The sequence below is a fragment of the Abrus precatorius genome, unplaced genomic scaffold (assembly GCF_003935025.1).
Source record: "Abrus precatorius isolate BTA unplaced genomic scaffold, Abrus_2018 Scaffold10, whole genome shotgun sequence".
Lineage (NCBI taxonomy): Eukaryota > Viridiplantae > Streptophyta > Magnoliopsida > Fabales > Fabaceae > Abrus > Abrus precatorius.
In genome coordinates this window covers 2,078,848-2,097,414 of record NW_020874292.1, presented here as the reverse complement: position 1 = coordinate 2,097,414, position 18,567 = coordinate 2,078,848, and the positions used below count along the sequence as shown (strand labels likewise).

General features: G+C 33.1%; 3 protein-coding genes across 3 annotated transcripts; 2 read left to right on the top strand and 1 right to left on the bottom strand.

Annotated features, from left to right (window-relative positions):
* Positions 1–1,107: 1,107 nt before the first annotated feature.
* On the top strand, positions 1,108–3,323 carry LOC113852976 (aspartic proteinase Asp1-like). The gene is made up of 8 exons (XM_027483403.1): positions 1,108–1,292; positions 1,654–1,771; positions 1,860–2,092; positions 2,261–2,494; positions 2,568–2,706; positions 2,784–2,978; positions 3,054–3,126; positions 3,229–3,323. The coding sequence occupies exons 1-8, from the start codon at positions 1,108–1,110 to the stop codon at positions 3,321–3,323; spliced, it is 1,272 nt and encodes a 423-aa protein (XP_027339204.1).
* Positions 3,324–4,179: 856 nt separating this feature from the next.
* LOC113846678 (replication factor C subunit 3) lies at positions 4,180–10,470 on the top strand. Its single transcript, XM_027475202.1, has 9 exons — positions 4,180–4,469; positions 4,859–5,075; positions 5,956–6,035; positions 6,129–6,288; positions 7,452–7,533; positions 8,576–8,705; positions 8,790–8,853; positions 8,937–9,005; positions 9,980–10,470. The coding sequence occupies exons 1-9, from the start codon at positions 4,286–4,288 to the stop codon at positions 10,077–10,079; spliced, it is 1,086 nt and encodes a 361-aa protein (XP_027331003.1). The 5' UTR covers positions 4,180–4,285; the 3' UTR covers positions 10,080–10,470.
* Positions 10,471–13,021: 2,551 nt separating this feature from the next.
* LOC113864962 (NAC domain-containing protein 2-like) lies at positions 13,022–15,933 on the bottom strand. Its single transcript, XM_027499236.1, has 3 exons — positions 15,511–15,933; positions 15,136–15,410; positions 13,022–14,730 (listed from the first exon to the last, which is right to left on the bottom strand). The coding sequence occupies exons 1-3, from the start codon at positions 15,668–15,670 to the stop codon at positions 14,308–14,310; spliced, it is 858 nt and encodes a 285-aa protein (XP_027355037.1). The 5' UTR covers positions 15,671–15,933; the 3' UTR covers positions 13,022–14,307.
* Between the last annotated feature and the right edge of the window lie 2,634 nt (positions 15,934–18,567).

Here is an 18,567-nt window from a genome sequence, read left to right as displayed (position 1 = left end):
TATTTTTCATATATAGTAAAAATTATAATAAATTTTATTAAAATTTTAATTTTTTAATATAAATAATGATATAATTATATTTATTGATTTATATAATATCTTTTAAAATGGCAGGTAAAAAGATAAAGACAAAATTTTATAACAGAAAGCAAATATCAAGCAGTATTTTAATGATACTGATTATAAAATTTAAAAATATTACAAATATTATTAATGCACACTTATTATAATTTTTAATATATTGTTAAAGCAATTTCTAATAATGATTTAATTTTTTATTTTAATTTAAAATTGATAAAAATGAGTTAGTTAGATTAAGCCAACTCATTTAAGTCTGTTAAATTAAAAGGTTTGGATTTTAAATTTTATGGCTAAATTAATTTTAATTTCTTTTACTTGATTCATTATAGTTTTTTCTTGATAAATTTGGACAAACCTAATCTATTTAAATATAAAATATAAGTTTAAGGTTGGATTTGAACTTATTTTTTTTATTGTTACTAATGGAACCTATATTTTAAGACTCAATAAGAAGTGATTTTTTTTTTCCACTCAACTTGATCTTGCCACCAAGTAACGACAAAGAAACAAATTCTTAAGAAAATATTTTGTAAACACTTGTGTAACTTATGATTTAAGGTGTTTATATCTTAAGTTAAAATACAATAAAGGAGAAAAAAATATAACAATAAGAAGTGTTAAAAGAAGTGTCGAAAGTATTAAAATATGTTTGTTTCTTTCTTTAACAATATATTTTTCTATTTTTTAAAAATAAAAAATAATATAAATGTATATTATATTTTATTTTTAAAAATAGAAAATTATTTTTAAAAGGGGAATAAATTTATAAATCAAAAGTTAGATGTATTAACTTGGTGACAGCATAACGTAAGTTTTGAGGATGTGGAGCTGTGGGCTCTCTCTCCCTATAAAACATGTTCACGAGCACTACCAACCCAATCGTCAAGTGAAAGTAGACAACACATTATAGCTAGCGTCCTCTATTTTGGTGTTCAAATTCCTTCCCCTTTCCCATACTATATTTTTCTTTTGATCACAATTCTTGATTCTGAGTTAGTGATAGCTACAACAATTCCTTTACTGAATATGGATGTAAAAAGCAGGTCAATTGCATTGACCATGGTCATGTTTTTTCTTCTCCTTTTTGCCATTTTCCCAACCTCTTTCTCACAACTCCATCATCTCCTCAACACCACCCAGAACCCCAACCCCGCAAGCCGTGTTCAGTCTTCTGCTGCTTACCTTATTCAAGGAAATGTGTATCCACTTGGGTATGTTATGTATCCTCTCACTTCTCTTTAATGTCAAATGCTAACTAGTATGCCAAAGAATCAAAGATATTTTGTTAAAAATTTAAGGTAAACAAAATTATTAATACATTTCTTTTCCTTATTTTATTTTTCTTTTAAAAATTCTATACTTAATTTTTCAACGTGTCTTGTGAGTATTGGATTACTGGTTAACAATATCCTTATTTCATTATTCTCTACAAAACTTTGGCTCGTGGGTTTGCGTAATATGTTGCTCGTAATTAATGTGCATTTTATGTACCTCCTTTTCAACTTTAATTGCAAGTTTCAAGTGTAATGATTCCTTGTGTTATATTGAATCTACATGTTCCTTTGGGTGTAGGTATTACACGGTGAACCTTGCCATTGGCAATCCCCCTAAGATTTATGATTTTGACATCGACTCTGGTAGTGATCTCACTTGGGTTCAGTGTGATGCACCATGTAAAGGTTGCACCAAGGTATGTTTTACTTTAAAACATTCTCTCAAGGGATTTTCTTTTTTAAGTTATGCTGATCTTTCGTTCCTTAACTGGCATGTCTCTTTAGCCACCCGAACAACTTTATAAACCTAAAGGCAACCTGGTGCCACATACGGATCCTTTGTGTGGTGCAATCCAATCACCACGAAATCATCCTTTTGCTTCCACAAATGAGCAATGTGACTATGAGATTGAGTATGCAGACCATGGATCGTCTCTGGGTGTATTATTCCGTGATTCTCTTCATATTGCCCTTCTATTTCCCCATGCCTCTTCAATTAGCCCCATGCTTGCCTTCGGGTGAGCTGTTCTCTTTCCGTCTTTATATAGTTAAATATTTTTAATAAATTTTATAAGATATAAGATTAATCAATTCAACTATTAAATTATTTTATAAATATAATTTTATACAATTTGAACATTTGTAAATATATTATCTGACGTAGAAATATTAACACTGGGTGGTAGGTGTGGCTATGATCAAACGTATTCTGGTGACAACCCTCCACCTTCGACTGCAGGGGTCCTTGGCCTCGGCAATGGCAGAGCAAGCATTTTGTCCCAGCTTCATTCTCTTGGCTTTATTCGCAATGTGGTAGGTCACTGCTTAAGTGGGAAAGGAGGAGGGTTCTTATTCTTTGGAGATAAGCCAATTCCCTCATCTGGAGTTGTTTGGACACCCATATTGCAGAGTTCCTCCGAGTAAGTATTAATATAGATGTTGTTTGTTTCCTTGTGATAACAATTTAGACACAATCTTGAATCTTCGTTTCAGAAAACACTACAAAACAGGTCCAGCAGACTTGTTCTTCAACGGGAAACCAACTTCTGTCAAGGGTCTTGAACTTACATTTGATAGTGGCAGCTCCTACACATACCTCAATTCCCAAGCTTATAAAGCTCTTCTTGATTTGGTGAGGTGGAACTTAATGTGTCTTGTTATTGTCCTGTTTGGCTTGTGATAATTAATGACCATTGATCCATGATTCAGGTAACTAATGATTTAAAGGGGAAGCCGTTGAATAAAGCAACTGAGGATCCATCACTTCCGAATTGTTGGAAGGGTGCAAAGCCTTTCAAATCTCTCGGTGATGCCACGAACTATTTTAAGCCCTTACTACTGAGCTTCACAAAATCTAAGAATTCGCAGCTGAACCTAACACCAGAAGCTTATCTAATTGTCACTGTGAGCACCCTTTAAGATTATGAAGCCAACTATAAAAATTGTGTGTCCATTGTCTAACATGCTGTCCTGTTCTAGAAATATGGCAATGTTTGCCTGGGGATTCTAAATGGCACTGAAATAGGACTAGGAAATATAAACATAATTGGAGGTGAGCAATGCCACATACCAACAAAATGTTACAAAATCATTTTTCTTTCTCTTTTTTATTTTGATAATATGATTGTAATACATTTTCTTTTGCTCTTAACAGACATCTCTTTACAAGATAAGATGGTGATTTATGACAATGAGAAACAGCAGATTGGATGGGCCGTTGCCAATTGTGATAATCTTCCCAATTCATAAATTAATGTATTATGATTGCCCATTGGGCTTTCTTCTAAGAAGAGAGTTGTGATGTTATACAATAACAAAGAGTTTATGCTTTTTCATCTTTGCATATATGGAAAAAAAGAATTGTACACACAAGAAGTTCTCAGCGAGTATTCATTGTTTTAAGGTGAGAAAGAAAAAGAATTATATACAAAACACAGCTTATTTTTTTTATATGGAAAAAAATGAAAAAAATATATCAAAATATGGTGTTTGAATTTTTTTTAATTGCTACTAGTAATTTTTTATTTTTAAAAAATTATTTTTTTAAATTACAAATGACTATTTTTAAAATTTAGTAAATTTTCATTATTGTATCAGTATTTACATAAAAAATTGTCAATTTTTAAATTTTATATTTCTGTATTTTTTTAAAATATCATATTTTTGTATATATATTTTTCAAATCTCATATTTAAAAAATTATTCCTATATAACTTCTCTCACTGTTGGTATATTCTTATTGGTAAATATTCTTTTAACTTTACTCTTAATGACTAGACATTTTAATTATTAAAAAATAAAATTTCTATATTATTAAAAATTATATCATCAATTTAATTAAAATATATATTATACATATAACTTTTAAATTAATTTTGTATAAATTAATAATTTTTGTTGAGTAAGAATTTATAAATAATTTGAAAATTATATTTATAATATATTTTGATTAATTGATATTATACACGCACATCAAAATTAAACTCATTCTTAGAAAAATTATTATAAATATATCATTACTCATTTCATTTTTAAAAAAAAGAGTAAAAACCGTACGAACCGTATTATTGCAAACTGTACGGGTGTGAATTCGCTACCATATGTGTTTGGCGCCACTGGGCATAAGTGTTGTGAGTTTTGGTCAGTGAATGCAAATTTCAGTTCTCAACAAACACTTGACTAGGAAATAGGTATAGCCTTGTGACCTAACAATGGCAGAGACCATCAATGCCATGGATATCGACAGCGACGACAACACTTTCTCTGCAAGCCTCGACAAGGCTAAAATTGTGATGGTGGGCAACCTTCCCGCCGGCAAGGCCATTCCGTGGGTCGAAAAATACCGCCCTCAGTCCCTCGACGACGTGGCTGCTCACCGTGACATCGTGGATACCAGTAAGACTCTCTCTCCTCCTTTCATATCTAGGGCTTATGATTTATGTTTCTTCTTGCTCACAGAAACAGTTCTTCAGAAGCTCTATACAACAATTTTCACGGTTATTTGATTGATGATAGTTTTCCACCTATCCTCGTCTTAGGGTTTTTGGTTTATGGTAGTGCTGGAATTGTAATAGTTGGACTGTAACAACTTGGTTAGGGAGGACCCACTCCTTTTATTTGTTTTGTTTTTAATTTGGTTTAGTTAAAATTAGAAAATGAAAAAGGACATGCAATTGCTTGTTGTGACTTCTATTTTGGATCAGTATCTATTTGCAATTTAAGTATCAATGGTGATTATTGTGTCTTCTTTGGTTTTAGATTGCTCATAATTCTTTGTTGGATAGTTGATAGGTTGACCACTGAGAACAGATTACCTCATCTTCTATTGTATGGTCCTCCTGGCACGGGCAAAACATCTACTATTCTTGCTGTGGCTCGCAAACTATATGGTTCACAGTACCGTAATATGATTTTGGAGCTCAATGCATCGGATGACCGAGGAATTGATGTTGTGAGACAGCAGATTCAAGATTTTGCCAGCACTCAGAGCTTATCATTTGGGTTGTCCTCTCAGCCTTTTGTTTCTCTACTTACAATTTCTGCTGTATAGTTGTGTTTACTGCTTTATGGCTGCAATAAAATGTTTTTTTGTGGTATTGGTTTATCTACAGTGTTCATCAACATAATCCACTACAATTGAGCCTGAAAGCTTAAGAAAGTTTTTTGTTGAATATGGCTGTAATAAGTTAAGTAACCGAGCATAGTTCTCCGTGTGTTTCCTTTTCAGTGTTGCACATTTTCAGGGTTTTGCACTAAATAGTGAATTTCTACTTCCTATACAAATACAAGTCCATTGACAGAATCAGAGGATCTAGTGATCTTTGTTTTTCTGGTCCTATATCTTTGCCCTTAAAATTTATTTCTCCAAAAATTGTAGTTTTAGTGGTAAAATGTTGCATCTGTCTCCACAACAATTGTCTGATTATTATAGTTTCTGATGTCCGAGATGTTCGTTTTCAAATATTGGAATAATTTAATGAAATAAGCATTATAGATTTTGACACATTCTTTAATACAATTTCCTAGCTGATTGCTGGATAATTTGGGCAGTAATATGTAAGCAGTTCCTCTGATGCAGATATCAACACATAAAATATTAAAAGTGATAAGAGGACATTTATATAACTCCTTTTGTTCTTTTTAATTTTCTGTTGTAATGGTTCTGATTTTTAAAGGCCTTGGTTATTTTGTTACATTGTATATAATTTTTTTTTAATTTGCTTGCATGTTCTGACGTGCATTTGATTTGAAAGTGACATGGATGAAAATGTAACCACTAACAAGAGTTGAACATTTCCTTTGGGGATTTTGTTGTTCTTGAAGTGTAGTGTAACTACCAGTTTTTCTTTAACTGACTGACTATCTAAAACTCTCTGTTTAGTGTTAAGTCCTCTGTAAAACTGGTCTTGTTAGATGAAGCAGATGCCATGACAAAGGATGCCCAATTTGCATTACGTAGAGGTATGCACTAATTTGTACACTCTGTCTAACTTATGCTTGCAGCTTCAATACAGTTTCTTGAGTTATAATACCCTTCATCTTCTTTTGGTGCAGTAATTGAGAAATATACAAAAAGCACTAGGTTTGCACTTATTTGTAATCATGTAAACAAGATTATTCCTGCACTGCAATCAAGATGCACTCGTTTTCGGTTTGCCCCTCTTGATACTGTCCATGTCACTGAAAGACTGAAACATGTTATTAAGGCTGAAGGGTATGCTTCTCATTGTCTATTATTTAGTCTGCATATGTTAGTTTGAATTAGATGATATCTTTTGCCATGATACTGTCTCATTATCTGGAATATTTTTTGTGAGAATTTCTTGTGTATTCTATTCCCTAAATGAGGGAATTGTGCATATTGCGTGCCAAAATGATAATAATGATAATGAAAATGAAGTAAATGAAGCTCTCATTGTTTATCTCAAGAATTTGAATTTATTCTGTTAATATTTTAACACATATCAGTAGTTATCTGCTGAAAGCTGGCAATTGGTCTTTTTCTGACAGTTGTCTCTTTAATGCAATGTGTATAAATAAGATTTCAAGTTCAAAGTAAAATTTTGCTTCTTTTTGGCTCTCAGTGCATTCAGAGGGCAACTAGGAGAGGGAAAATGCACCTCCTGTCTGTCTTTTGACTCCATCATTTTATCATATGCATCCATTTGCATTCAGCTCATCATAGAAGTTTATTATTAAGTGTCCTTATTTGATTATAGTAGTTATCCACTTATCCTACTCGAAAGAGTTTCTTCATTAAAGATTGCACCTTTCTTTTTTCTGTATTTTTTTGCAAAAGATCTGAATATTCAAAACAGAAAAAGATTATATTGCCTAATGCACAACATAGTAGAGCAATTTAGCTTGAACCTTCAAAACTGAAAAATGCTGTCTGTGTAAAAGAAAGTTGAATACGTCGAATTCATTTGTATAAATAGCAAGACCTGAGTTGCACATGTCTTTCTGTGTAACTGCATGTGCAGTTCAACAGCAAGTGTTCTAAATCTTTAATCATACCAATTCTTTTTAGTTGATTAGTGAGGTCAAATTGTTTAGTCATAAAACTGTATTCAGTATTTACATCAGGTTATGAGGCTATTGATTAGTCCTGTAGATTTCTAAACTGTATCATCAGGAAACCATTAACTCATACATGTAGTGAACTGGGTCTGATGGACCAGTTCACCCTAGCCTGCCATTGACCTGCATTTGGGCTGGCTAAACAGTTGGCTTGGCAAGTCAGGCCCATTTTGTGACCTACTACCCTTGCGACTGGATAATCACTCCAACATATATTTAAGAACAATTGTTTTGTTGTGATTCCATTTGGGCTTCATAACTTGCTATATAATGATTAACAATTTGTAATTTGACTAGGCTTGATGTTCAAGACAGTGGCTTAGCAGCTCTTGTTCGACTTAGCAATGGTGATATGAGGAAGGCTTTGAACATTCTTCAGGTAGTTTGTTGATAGCCTTCAGTTTTCTTATATCCATCATTAGCACATATAGTCCTTCAGTTTGTACCTCTTACACAGACTTGAATTTCATTTTGGAAACAAGTACTATACTTATCTGTATCTGCCCTCCTGCTGATTACATTGACACACACACCTATTCAGATGTGTGTAGAACCATACATTTATAAACATGAATGCTTACTTGTAATCAAACAATAAAATGTAGGGAACTTAAGGTCATGCATGAAGTATTGACATGGCAACTGTTAATGTTGGTTTTAAAAAATGTTTTCTATTTTCTTATTTATTTACAAAAATGTCACATTGTTTTCATTTTATTCTCTGTTTTTAAATATTTGAATTAGAAACAGTGAAAACAAAAATGAAGTTGTTTTCACTGTTTCCTATTCTAAATTTTGAAAATAAGAAACATAATGAAAACTAGGTGATATTTTTGTAATGAAAACAAAAAAGTAAAAGCAAAAAACATTTTCTCAAACCAAACAGCCTCTAAACTTCTTGAATAACTTTTGTTCATTCTTGCTTGAAAATTTGTAACTTTTAACAGCTAGCAATATACTATATCCTGGATACATGGTTAACTGAACTTGTTAATTGATAATTTTCCATAAATATGTACATCCAATGTGCTAATGCTTTGTGTAATGTTTTTCTTGTTTTTTTGGAAAATCATGCCTTTTCCCATTATAGCTGTGAAACTTTTTTGTATGTGATATTTAGGAATGTTTTTCCTTTTAACTTGTAATCTATAAAGAAAAGGAAGTAAAGTAGAATATAGGAGGGACTGAATGCATATATAGAAAACTTCTTTCTTAAGTAATCTTTCCATTTATTGTTGTCATTTTCTTTTTGAATCTAAATGCACAGTAACATGGTTGAAGTTTGATTTTGGCTCCCATGATTTTCTTTCACTCATCTTGTATTCACTTTCAACCTGGAAAAAGTGATGAATTATTATATCCTGTATTATTTTGTTTCCTTTGGATTGTAGTTGACATCTGTTGCTTTAATATTTGTGCAGTCAACACATATGGCTTCTCAGCAGATTACAGAAGAAGCTGTTTACCTGTGCACTGGCAATCCTTTGCCAAAAGACATTGAGCAAATATCTTACTGGCTTCTAAATGAACAGTTTGCAGATAGCTTTAAAAGTATTAATTAATTTATTTCCCTTTATAATGGTGTTCAATATTTATAAGCATTTATGATTTTTATTTTGAATTAATATCAAATAGGGATACATGAAATGAAGACCGGAAAAGGATTGGCCCTGGTAGATATTGTGAGAGAAGTGACAATGTGAGTCTTATGCAACATGCTGACCCTCCAACTTCCTGGCAACTTCATTCTTTTATCTTATTTTTACTTTTTTGTTACCACAGGTTTGTTTTTAAGATTAAGATGCCTCCAGCTGTTCGAGTACAGTTGATGAATGATTTGGCAGACATAGAGTATGTTTTCTGCTCTACTTTTTACATGTTATTCTCCTTCTGCCTTGCCTGATGAGCAGATGTGTTAGTTAGATCAACATTTTTCTAGAAGTTTAAATAGGCTTTTTGAGAGGCCTTTAAATAGGCTTTTTGGCCAAGCCACGCTTTTCTGTGGGTATTTTGCAGAAAATATTGAGTTTATTCAGGCAAAATCTGGCTTGGTCTAGCCTATTTTCAGCCCTAATCTTGTATTTGGTTGTGAGCAAGGACAGTAAATAATGGAAAAGGAGAAAAATAGGTTTTTTTGAACTCAACTTTGATAGGGGGGGAAAATTCTGTCTTTTCTTCCCCATATCTTTTGCTGTTATCAGATTCTTTCAGTAGTGAACATATAACATTAGTAGTTGTACCCTGTTGACTCTGTGTATGTATACATGTATCGTAAAATTAAAGAAAGTGAAAAGGGCTGCTCATATTTGTATCGCCTACACTATGATGCTGTAGTCATTTGCTACAACTTTTTTCCATCTAACATTTTGCGTTTCCATGGTTGGTAATTAATCCATACTGCTTTGTCACTTTCACGTTGCTAGGTCACATATTAGGTGGCAAAGATATATTATGGAATTCTAGTAATATATGAAAAGGAGTGCAGCAACAAATTCTTTCTAACACAATCTCTTATTGGCTGAAATTTAATGCATTGAATATAGAGATGTCCCCTTTTGTCCCTGCCCCTCTTTTGTCTGCAATTTCCTCTTTCTTTTCGGTGGTTGAGTGCAGATAGCCTGAAATTTGGAGGTTTGTTTATCTAATTAATCATTATGTATAAGAGATTCACATCATAGCATGACCTTGCAACAAAACAGGGAAGTATAATACGAAACTTTATAATCAATGAAGAATCTAAGGGAAACAATTTATATCATATCTTCTTTCCGCTTCAAATTAAATGTGCAGTTACGATAATGGGACTGAAATTTCATCTCATCCAGGTACAGGTTAAGTTTTGGGTGCAATGATAAGCTTCAGCTTGGATCGGTTATTGCTTCTTTTACACGTGCTAGATCTGCCCTGGTTGCAGCTGCTACATAACCTACTTATGAATCCGATTCACTGGGTGTCATTGCTATCACAACCACTTACCGTTAGGCTTGGCTTGTTTAATTTCCCCGGCAACGTTACTATTGAGAATGGAATTAGGAGGATCTCCTTGGTGTAAAGAAAGTAACTGTTTATCTACTTTTTCTTATTATTATTTAAGATTATTTTTTCGCTTTCAAGTATTTTCCCAAAATTCTGAAGTAGGAGTAGGACATGCTTTAAATTTCACTGCCTTCATATTTACTGCTGTTTAAGATGACACCGTTAGGTTTGAAAGTTAAGGTCAAATAGCTGTTATGACATAAAAAATGAGAAGTCTCGGATAATTGACAGTAGCTTAAATTTTGCTTTGAAAATGAGAGCCGTAAATGAAAGCATGTTCTTGACCCGAGTAGGAAGTGGCATTTTATTAATGTTTTCAATCTCTTGGCTTAGAAGTATAAAAAAGGCCACTTAGCAGTAGTGTATGTCCTATTTTCTTGCACATCTGTTTGGTGATGTTTTATCATGTCACGAGACCAGTTTCTACATAGAGCCAGAAAGCGCGTAGTAAACCGAAGCTGCGAAGCATGATCTTTCAATTTTAAACTAAACTCATTTAACTAAATAGCAAAATGAAGTCAAATTCTACATAATATCGTCTGATTTTACAGACTGATTTATACAATTTCCAAGTTCCACACATGTTAGGAAACCACGCGGAGGCTCCAGACTTCATTTTTTATTTAAACTACAGGAGTAACAGGAATCAATATCCTATTAATGCAAGAATTTTAAATATAAAATTAAAGATAACACAATTAAACACAATTATATATAATACACATCATAACAACTCAATACAATTCTAACTATATATAATTGAATAATTGCATTAAACGCCTACTTGATGAGAATTCACGAATCATAAGCAATCCTGATGAAAACCCATGAGTCATAAGCAATTCTTGTTTTGAGTGAGCGTGTACTATTCTCTTATCTTATTGCTATTATTCCAAACTAGTAACTGTCTAATGGAGCAACAGTTATATAAGCCTAATCAGATGAGAGCAAGAACCTCTCACTGGGCACATAAAATAGTCCAACTCATCATGTACTATTTATACTAAGAGCCCAATTACAAAATCTATATAATAATTATTATTATTATTATACATATTTATTTTACGTCATAATTAATAACAATATAACCATAATAATTTAATAATGCTAATCCATAAATTAATATAAATATTAATATTAATGTTAAAAAATCTAACAATTAAGACATTTAAAATTTAGTGTCATGAACTGATTATTTTTACATTTTCAAATTATCAATAAGGCTATTCTTTTACTAATAGTCATATTTTTCAAGGTGTAAAGATATGTCTCTCTTATTGGACATTTTTATATACAGCTAAAATTTGAACGGTGATCAACATGCTTAAAGAACTTAATTATTTGTTAATTGTGTTGTGTTAGACTTGGTTTGTATCAAAAGATTATCACTCGTTAGAAAATATTGTAAGATTATGACTAACTAGAAAAACTAAATTCAAGAACTCCACGCGAAAAGCAATTTAACACAAACAACCTTGTACTCCAAACGTTTAATAAATTGTGGATTATTGTGTTTGACGTATGTAGAAGAATAAGAAACAAGTGGATTCAATGTTTGTGTGCAATTCTTATTCTATGCTGCTCCATCTCAGTCATGTAAAATATTGTAAGCACTGGACCGGTAGTTAGTTATTTTCAAGTTATTAAAAATTTAATTAAACTCCAATTTATATAATTGTTGGATTAGAGTGAGAATAAGGATTAAATAATATAACGGCCTGTTTGTTATGCAACAATTTATAATTCTTAGGGGAACTGGACTTAAACTAAGCCACGGATTTGGTGAATCAACGAGTGGATTCTAAAAAGTACAATTTAGCAGACGTACAATTCGAGACGGTATATGACATGTACACAGATACAAAGATCGTTGTGCCTGATCCATTGTTAATGTTATAAGGACAAAGAAGGGTGTGACTAATTTGATTGAATATGGACTGTAATGGAGAAAAAGACATATGCTTACTAATTCAGTGGGAACACACAGTTTTGCACTGGAATCTTTTGACCCATAGGAATCTACCATGCTTCAAGTTGATTGGTTTTAGAGCAGGCATCTTTGTTCTTTGTGTTGCAATGAATTATTCTTTATTATATTACATAGATCAATATGCATATTTTAGACTTAAAATCCAATTCATCTTCAATACTTATTATTATTACTAATCAATCGGTCTCAGTCTACTGATCATCTTTTATCCATTTAATTCGGCTGAACAGATATTGGTGTATGGATTGCTTGCTTGTCCACCCCTTAACTTCAAGTTGTTTAATGGGTTGGTCAATTTCCACGTGTTCTGACGTTTAGTTTAGTTTGGTGAACGAGTATAAAATATAAGATTCCACACCATCGAGTATGTGGATGAACCAATAAAGGTAGTTTCAGCATTATCTGTAGTTTTAAGTTCAAGTATCAATAAATACAATTATGTTAAATAGTTAAATAAATAAATAACTTTGTGACTCCAGAGAACTGATGTTTACAAGAGTTTAAATGTTAAGTGAAATCTTAATATTAGTTTTACATATCTAACAACAGGGAGAAAATTATGACCTAAAATTTGATTCACAACCAATAAAGTGCTTTTATAATACCAGTAACTAGTCAGTCACACAGTACTTAGAAGATTAATTCAGTCAAATACACACGCAGAGACTTCCCAAGTGATTGAGATAGTTCACTTTTTTAATAATTTATAATGCAATAAAACAATGTAAAAAAACACACATGATTATAAATAATAATATTGGTCCGCTGAGAACTGCATAATTATTATTATTTTTGGTCAGACCTGCATTGTTTTTTTTTTTTTTTATTTCTTGGTCAAAGTGCATTGTTAATTCATATATTCCCTTCCCGATAATCGTAACCCGAATTGAGTGTTCGGCCCATTGTTTGTTCGTCTTTCAACTTCAATTCTAACAAATTGAAAACAATGGGCTTACAGAGCCCAATTTTCGTTAAACTCCCGGTTCATCCAACCATATATCTGTACATACACACACGTGACGTAAGCATCAGGCAAAGAGTTGACAAAAAAAAGTTTTATTAACTACTAAATTATAATTATTGACTGTCTTAATTATTTGAATCAAATGTTATAAAATTTTAATACTGCTACATAAATTTCAAAGTATATATAATATCTATTTAGATATAGTTCAATGACATTAAATTTTAAATTTATTTGAAATTTTATAGATATGATGTACGTGGTCAGTTTAATAATTAAAGTAATTGATCTAAGCATGACTCTAATTTATAAAATATGAGGAACATTTCGCCCTCATCAAAACAGACTCCTCCCGAACATGGGATTAACTCATTTGCTTTGAACAATTCGGATGAACTCTTAAAAGAGGTTTCTGGTTTTCTTTATAACTTGGGTCATAAGGAGTATTTTGGATCCCCCTTAATAAAATGCCTTATTTCGGTTCCAGAATAGGTAAAACTATTATACATTTAATCAAAGAATATTTAAATTATTCATCTTTGTCGTGTAGGACTATTTTATTTTTTCACAAATTCAATAACCTGAGCCGAGAGAAATTGCATTAGCTAATTTGAATAAAGAAAATAAAAACTAGTTATAACTATTAATTGCATTACAGAATAAACTAAAAATATAAAAACAGAAAGTAAACATGGTAGGATATCCCGATTCTGAGTATAAAAAGACCTAAAAAATAAGTAAAGAGAAAGACACACCTACTTAATGTAACACGTACTAATAATAATTCAACAAATATTAATTACAAGGTCCAAATTGACCTTCTATCACGTAACAACGTGTGTAGTGTACCTTATCTACAATCTACACTAGTTATACGGGACAAGACGTATATGCACCGTTGGATCGTCCTCATCATATAGCGACGAACAAAACAACCGGTGCACAATGGTGGACCCAACACATGCATTTCCCAGCTTCAATGTGTTTTTTTTTTTTTGAATTATTTTTGGTGTTCCCTTCCCTCTCCAGATTTTTCTTTGCCCTAGCTAAATTAATCAACAATCATCTATGCAGCGGCACAGGCGCATTCATAGACCTTCAGTCTCGTGCTACCGTGCGATGCAATCACGTGGCATTCCGGGCGTCGTAGAATTGCGCAATTCTCAATAGGGCTTGGTGTAGTACATGAACATGTCCTGTAACGGCGACATGTGATTCCCGAAGCCATTGTTGAGAGTGGCATCAACGTAATTATACGAAAATTCGAGGTTCTTCTCCCACTCGCTCCACTTGGGCTCGCTCTGCACCTCGCTCGCGAGCTCCGGCGAAACCACCTGCTCCGAACAGCTCGAGTCCGTGTGCAGCTTCGGAATTGAATCCGAAGGATCGAAGTACAAGTAATCCGTCATCGCCGCCGTGGCTTGCGGCGGAGGTGGCGGCGGGAAAGCGCCGCTACGCGTTAAAATCTCCGGCTTCTTATCTTCGATTTCCGAGGATTCTGTTTTCCGGCTAACAGCATCGTTGCTTGGCTGTTTCTCGATTGTGCCCTTCTTATTGTAAATACGGCAAAGCACCCAGTCATCCAGCTGCAGAATCACAACCGTTGGATTAATTTCAAATTATTTTTAAGAAAGAAAAGTAAAAACATCTACATAGTAAATATTTCCTAATCGGACGCGAGTCAATGAGATAAGGAGGAATAATTTCTATAAGTAGAAAGTGATAATTGTGATTGGCAATGATTTAATTATTTTCCAAAATCAATTATTGTTTGATTACGGTAGAAGCATCAGGGTTTTTATTTTTTTTGGATTTAAGGCGATGTTAAAATTTGGGGCCAGATAAATCAAGCACCGCATGTAGTGAAGGTTCTCCATACATTTTGCATGGTTTCCACCAAAATCCTTGATTAGTCCCGGGGTTAAAATCGTAACTAAAGAGAATATCCTAACCCTAATCTTGAACTAGAAAGGCAAGTAGGGTGCATATACCCTTAGGCTGTTCTTTTTGCGAACGGAACGATCTACATCGGCGAGACGATACTCGTGCATGATCCAATTCGTTTTGTCCCCTTTCGGAGCTTTCCCTGAGTAAAACACCAAAGCCTTTTTTATCCCAACCGGTTTCGGGTTACCAATGGGTTTATCCGCACCGGTTGCCTTCCAGTAACCGGTTCCTGCCGCACGGTTCGGCCTCGAACCGTTCGGGTATTTCCGGTCCCGGGGTGAGAAGAAGTACCATTCCTTCTCTCCGTAGGTAGCTAATCCTGTAAGATGAAACGTAAAAAAGTCAAATTAATAGATAAATAAGAATTAATGGTTATTAAACAAACAACAGAAGTAGAAGAAGAAGAAGAAGAATGATACCTGGTAGGTCCCAAGGATCGTACTTGTAGAGGTCGATTTCGGCGATGATGGGAACGGCGATGGGTTGCGACGCGCATTTGCGGCAGAGGTAGTGCATCACGAGTTCCTCGTCCGTCGGATGGAATCTGAATCCCGGTGGCAATTGAAGCTCCGATGCCATCTTTCTAAGATAAGATTTCTACTGTTACTACAATGGAGATGGGGATCTCTATCTCTGGTTTATCCAACACAAGGAACAACTATGGTGGCGGCGCTTGAAACTTAGAACATAAGGGAGAGACCCCAATTTATAGGCAACAAAAGCGACACGTGGCAGGACCAGCCAGCAGTTTCTAGAATACACGTGGGCGCTAACGTTTTGGTAGTGCTCATCAGCGTGGAGGGTGCAAAATAAAATGTTTTTCTCTTTTATTTTTTGTCTTTGGTTGTACCTATGAGTGAATTTGATTTATCAAGATAAGAGCGACGATTAGGTACAAAAGAAATTTTGAGACAATTTTCGAATTAGATTTTTTTTTTCTTTTGTGATATTGGGTAAGTTAACGGGGAAAGAAAAAATTGGGGCTTCATTTTCAAATTAATTTAAAATTCTGATTCTTTTTACATTTCCTTTAAAATGTGTGCTGTTCTTTTTTTACACTTTTTGTAAGGTCTAAATCAAGGGCAGGTATAATAAAAAAGAAAAGAGGTGGGTGATAGGGAATCGGACACGTGTCGAATTTTCAACTGTGGTGCGCGCGTGTCGGGAGCCCACACGAGGTGATTTTGTCACTGCTTACGACACCGGTTTTGGAGCGAGGTGTGAGCAAGTCGGTTGGGGCCCACTAGTGTCCATGGTGTTGGCATGGAATCGGCGCGTTGATTTGACTTTTGTTGCAGAAATTCAACAGTGGATGGAGCGTACACGTGGCTCAGATTTATGCACTCGCGTTGGATAACCACCTCGCGTGATTTATGATTTGCAGGCTTGTACCTTTCCTTCCACGACACAGGCCCCACCTCACCGCGTAATCTCTTCCGCCTCCACCATATCCTTTTTTTTTCCCCTTATCGTTTTAGTTTTACCCCATCATCCAAAGTGAAAACATTTTCTAATCAATGATATCATTTTTAAACATTTAGGGAAACTATTTGCCACAAAATGGTAACATTGTTATTAATACTGGGCAGTAAGTTATTTGATTTTTGAAATTGGAATTACTCCACATTAATCGAAATCCTATAATTTACTATCTTTTGCTTTTTACTGTGTAGTGGGGATTATTTTCTACTCGGCGATAATGGTGAGCATTAAATGGCAGTAAAGGATGCGAGTTTGAAGTTTGAACATTGAATTTAGAATATTGATTACACGTGTGGTTAGATTAGACAACGGCATACGAAGTTACCAAGCAAGTACCCGAGTCCAAGTCTTGTTTATTCATTTTCCTGCGCTTGTTTTAATTTTGTTACATTGTTAAACATATAATAGCTTTGTGACCAAAAAGACAAAAAAGGAGATAAGCATGTGGAGGGGCCTTAGGTGGATGTATCTGAGATCTGATCTAATGCCGCTTCACTTTCGGTGTTCGGTGCTCTGCTTTGTTCACTTGCGCCTTCGTTCTCGCTAGCTGCACCCTTCCTTTCTTTCTGCTCAATTGGCCAGGGTCCACCCTCCGGGATCGCTCATCAACCCCTTTACAATCATGGGAAACAACACCATTCAAACTCTTTTTTTAAAATTTTCTTAATCCGGTTTCAAACTTCAATAATAAATTATCAAATGTAAAAATACTCACATATGTTTTTAAAAATACTATACCAAAGACCAATAATTTTTTAAAATTCTTATAAAAAAAATACGAGGACAACCACATAAAATAAAAATAGTTACACAAGCGTGTTCATTATTTTCTTAATTTAATTTTTTTGAAAACTTATGTTACCTAACATTAAAATATTTCAAATAATACAAAATGATAAAACTTAGATGATGAACGCCATGGTTGTCTTTATATTTAATATAATGCAAAATCCTTCAAAATCAATTGAGCTATTTTAATTTAATTCAATCAAACAGAAACTATTCGATCGAAGACCAAATTTCAATTTTAAAATAATATCTTAATCGTCTTACAGTACTACAAATAAATACTATTTTTATTCGTGTTTAGATGTAGGTCATATTTTGAAGAGTTGAAATTTGGTTTATGAATAGTTAAAAAAAATTATAGTTTAATTTTACTATTTTCTATGCAAATATTTAAGATAACATAACTAATGTGATATTTTATAATTAACACTGAAAACATATAAAATGCGAAACATTGCTGATAAATATACTTTTGTTTCTAATAATATAATTAGATTTTTATTAACCGCTTTTTTTTTTTTTCCAAAACTGAATCTTATTATTTATACAAATTTCATTCCTGATGTAGTTTATTCATAAGTATTATTTCATTTAACTATTTTAGTTTATCCAAATATAGTTTCTTTTTTAAGAGTCGCGTAAAAGTATTCAATAGAAAAAAGGGATGTTAACATAAACATTACATATGAATTAAAAAATAAAGATTAAATAACAACCTTTTAAACATAGAAAAAAACATTGCTTTAGTCAATTTTTATTGTAATTATAGATTTTTATTTATTATATTGTTTAAAGATGATATTCGATATATTTCTATCATAATTTTGTCAATATATTTTAACACATTTTTAACAAAACCTTTTATAATTCATTAGTTACCTTTAAAAATTGGTTATAAGAACCTATTAAATAACCCAAAGGCTTTTAGCACTGCAATAAAGTGAATCGGGGGTTCTCAATGCTTTTATGGAACATTCCTTGCCTTTATAATCCTATCTAGCAGTGAATTAATACACTATTTGTTATGTTTATGGGCCACGCATTAACTAGAGAAACATTTTCAAATGATATATAAGCCATTTCAATTTTTTTCAATGAACAGGTAATACAAAATTGGATACAGATATTAACACATGATTTGTTCCTTAGACGAATTTCTAGGCCGACATGATTTTGCTATTGGATTTCGATCGTAACCTAATCCT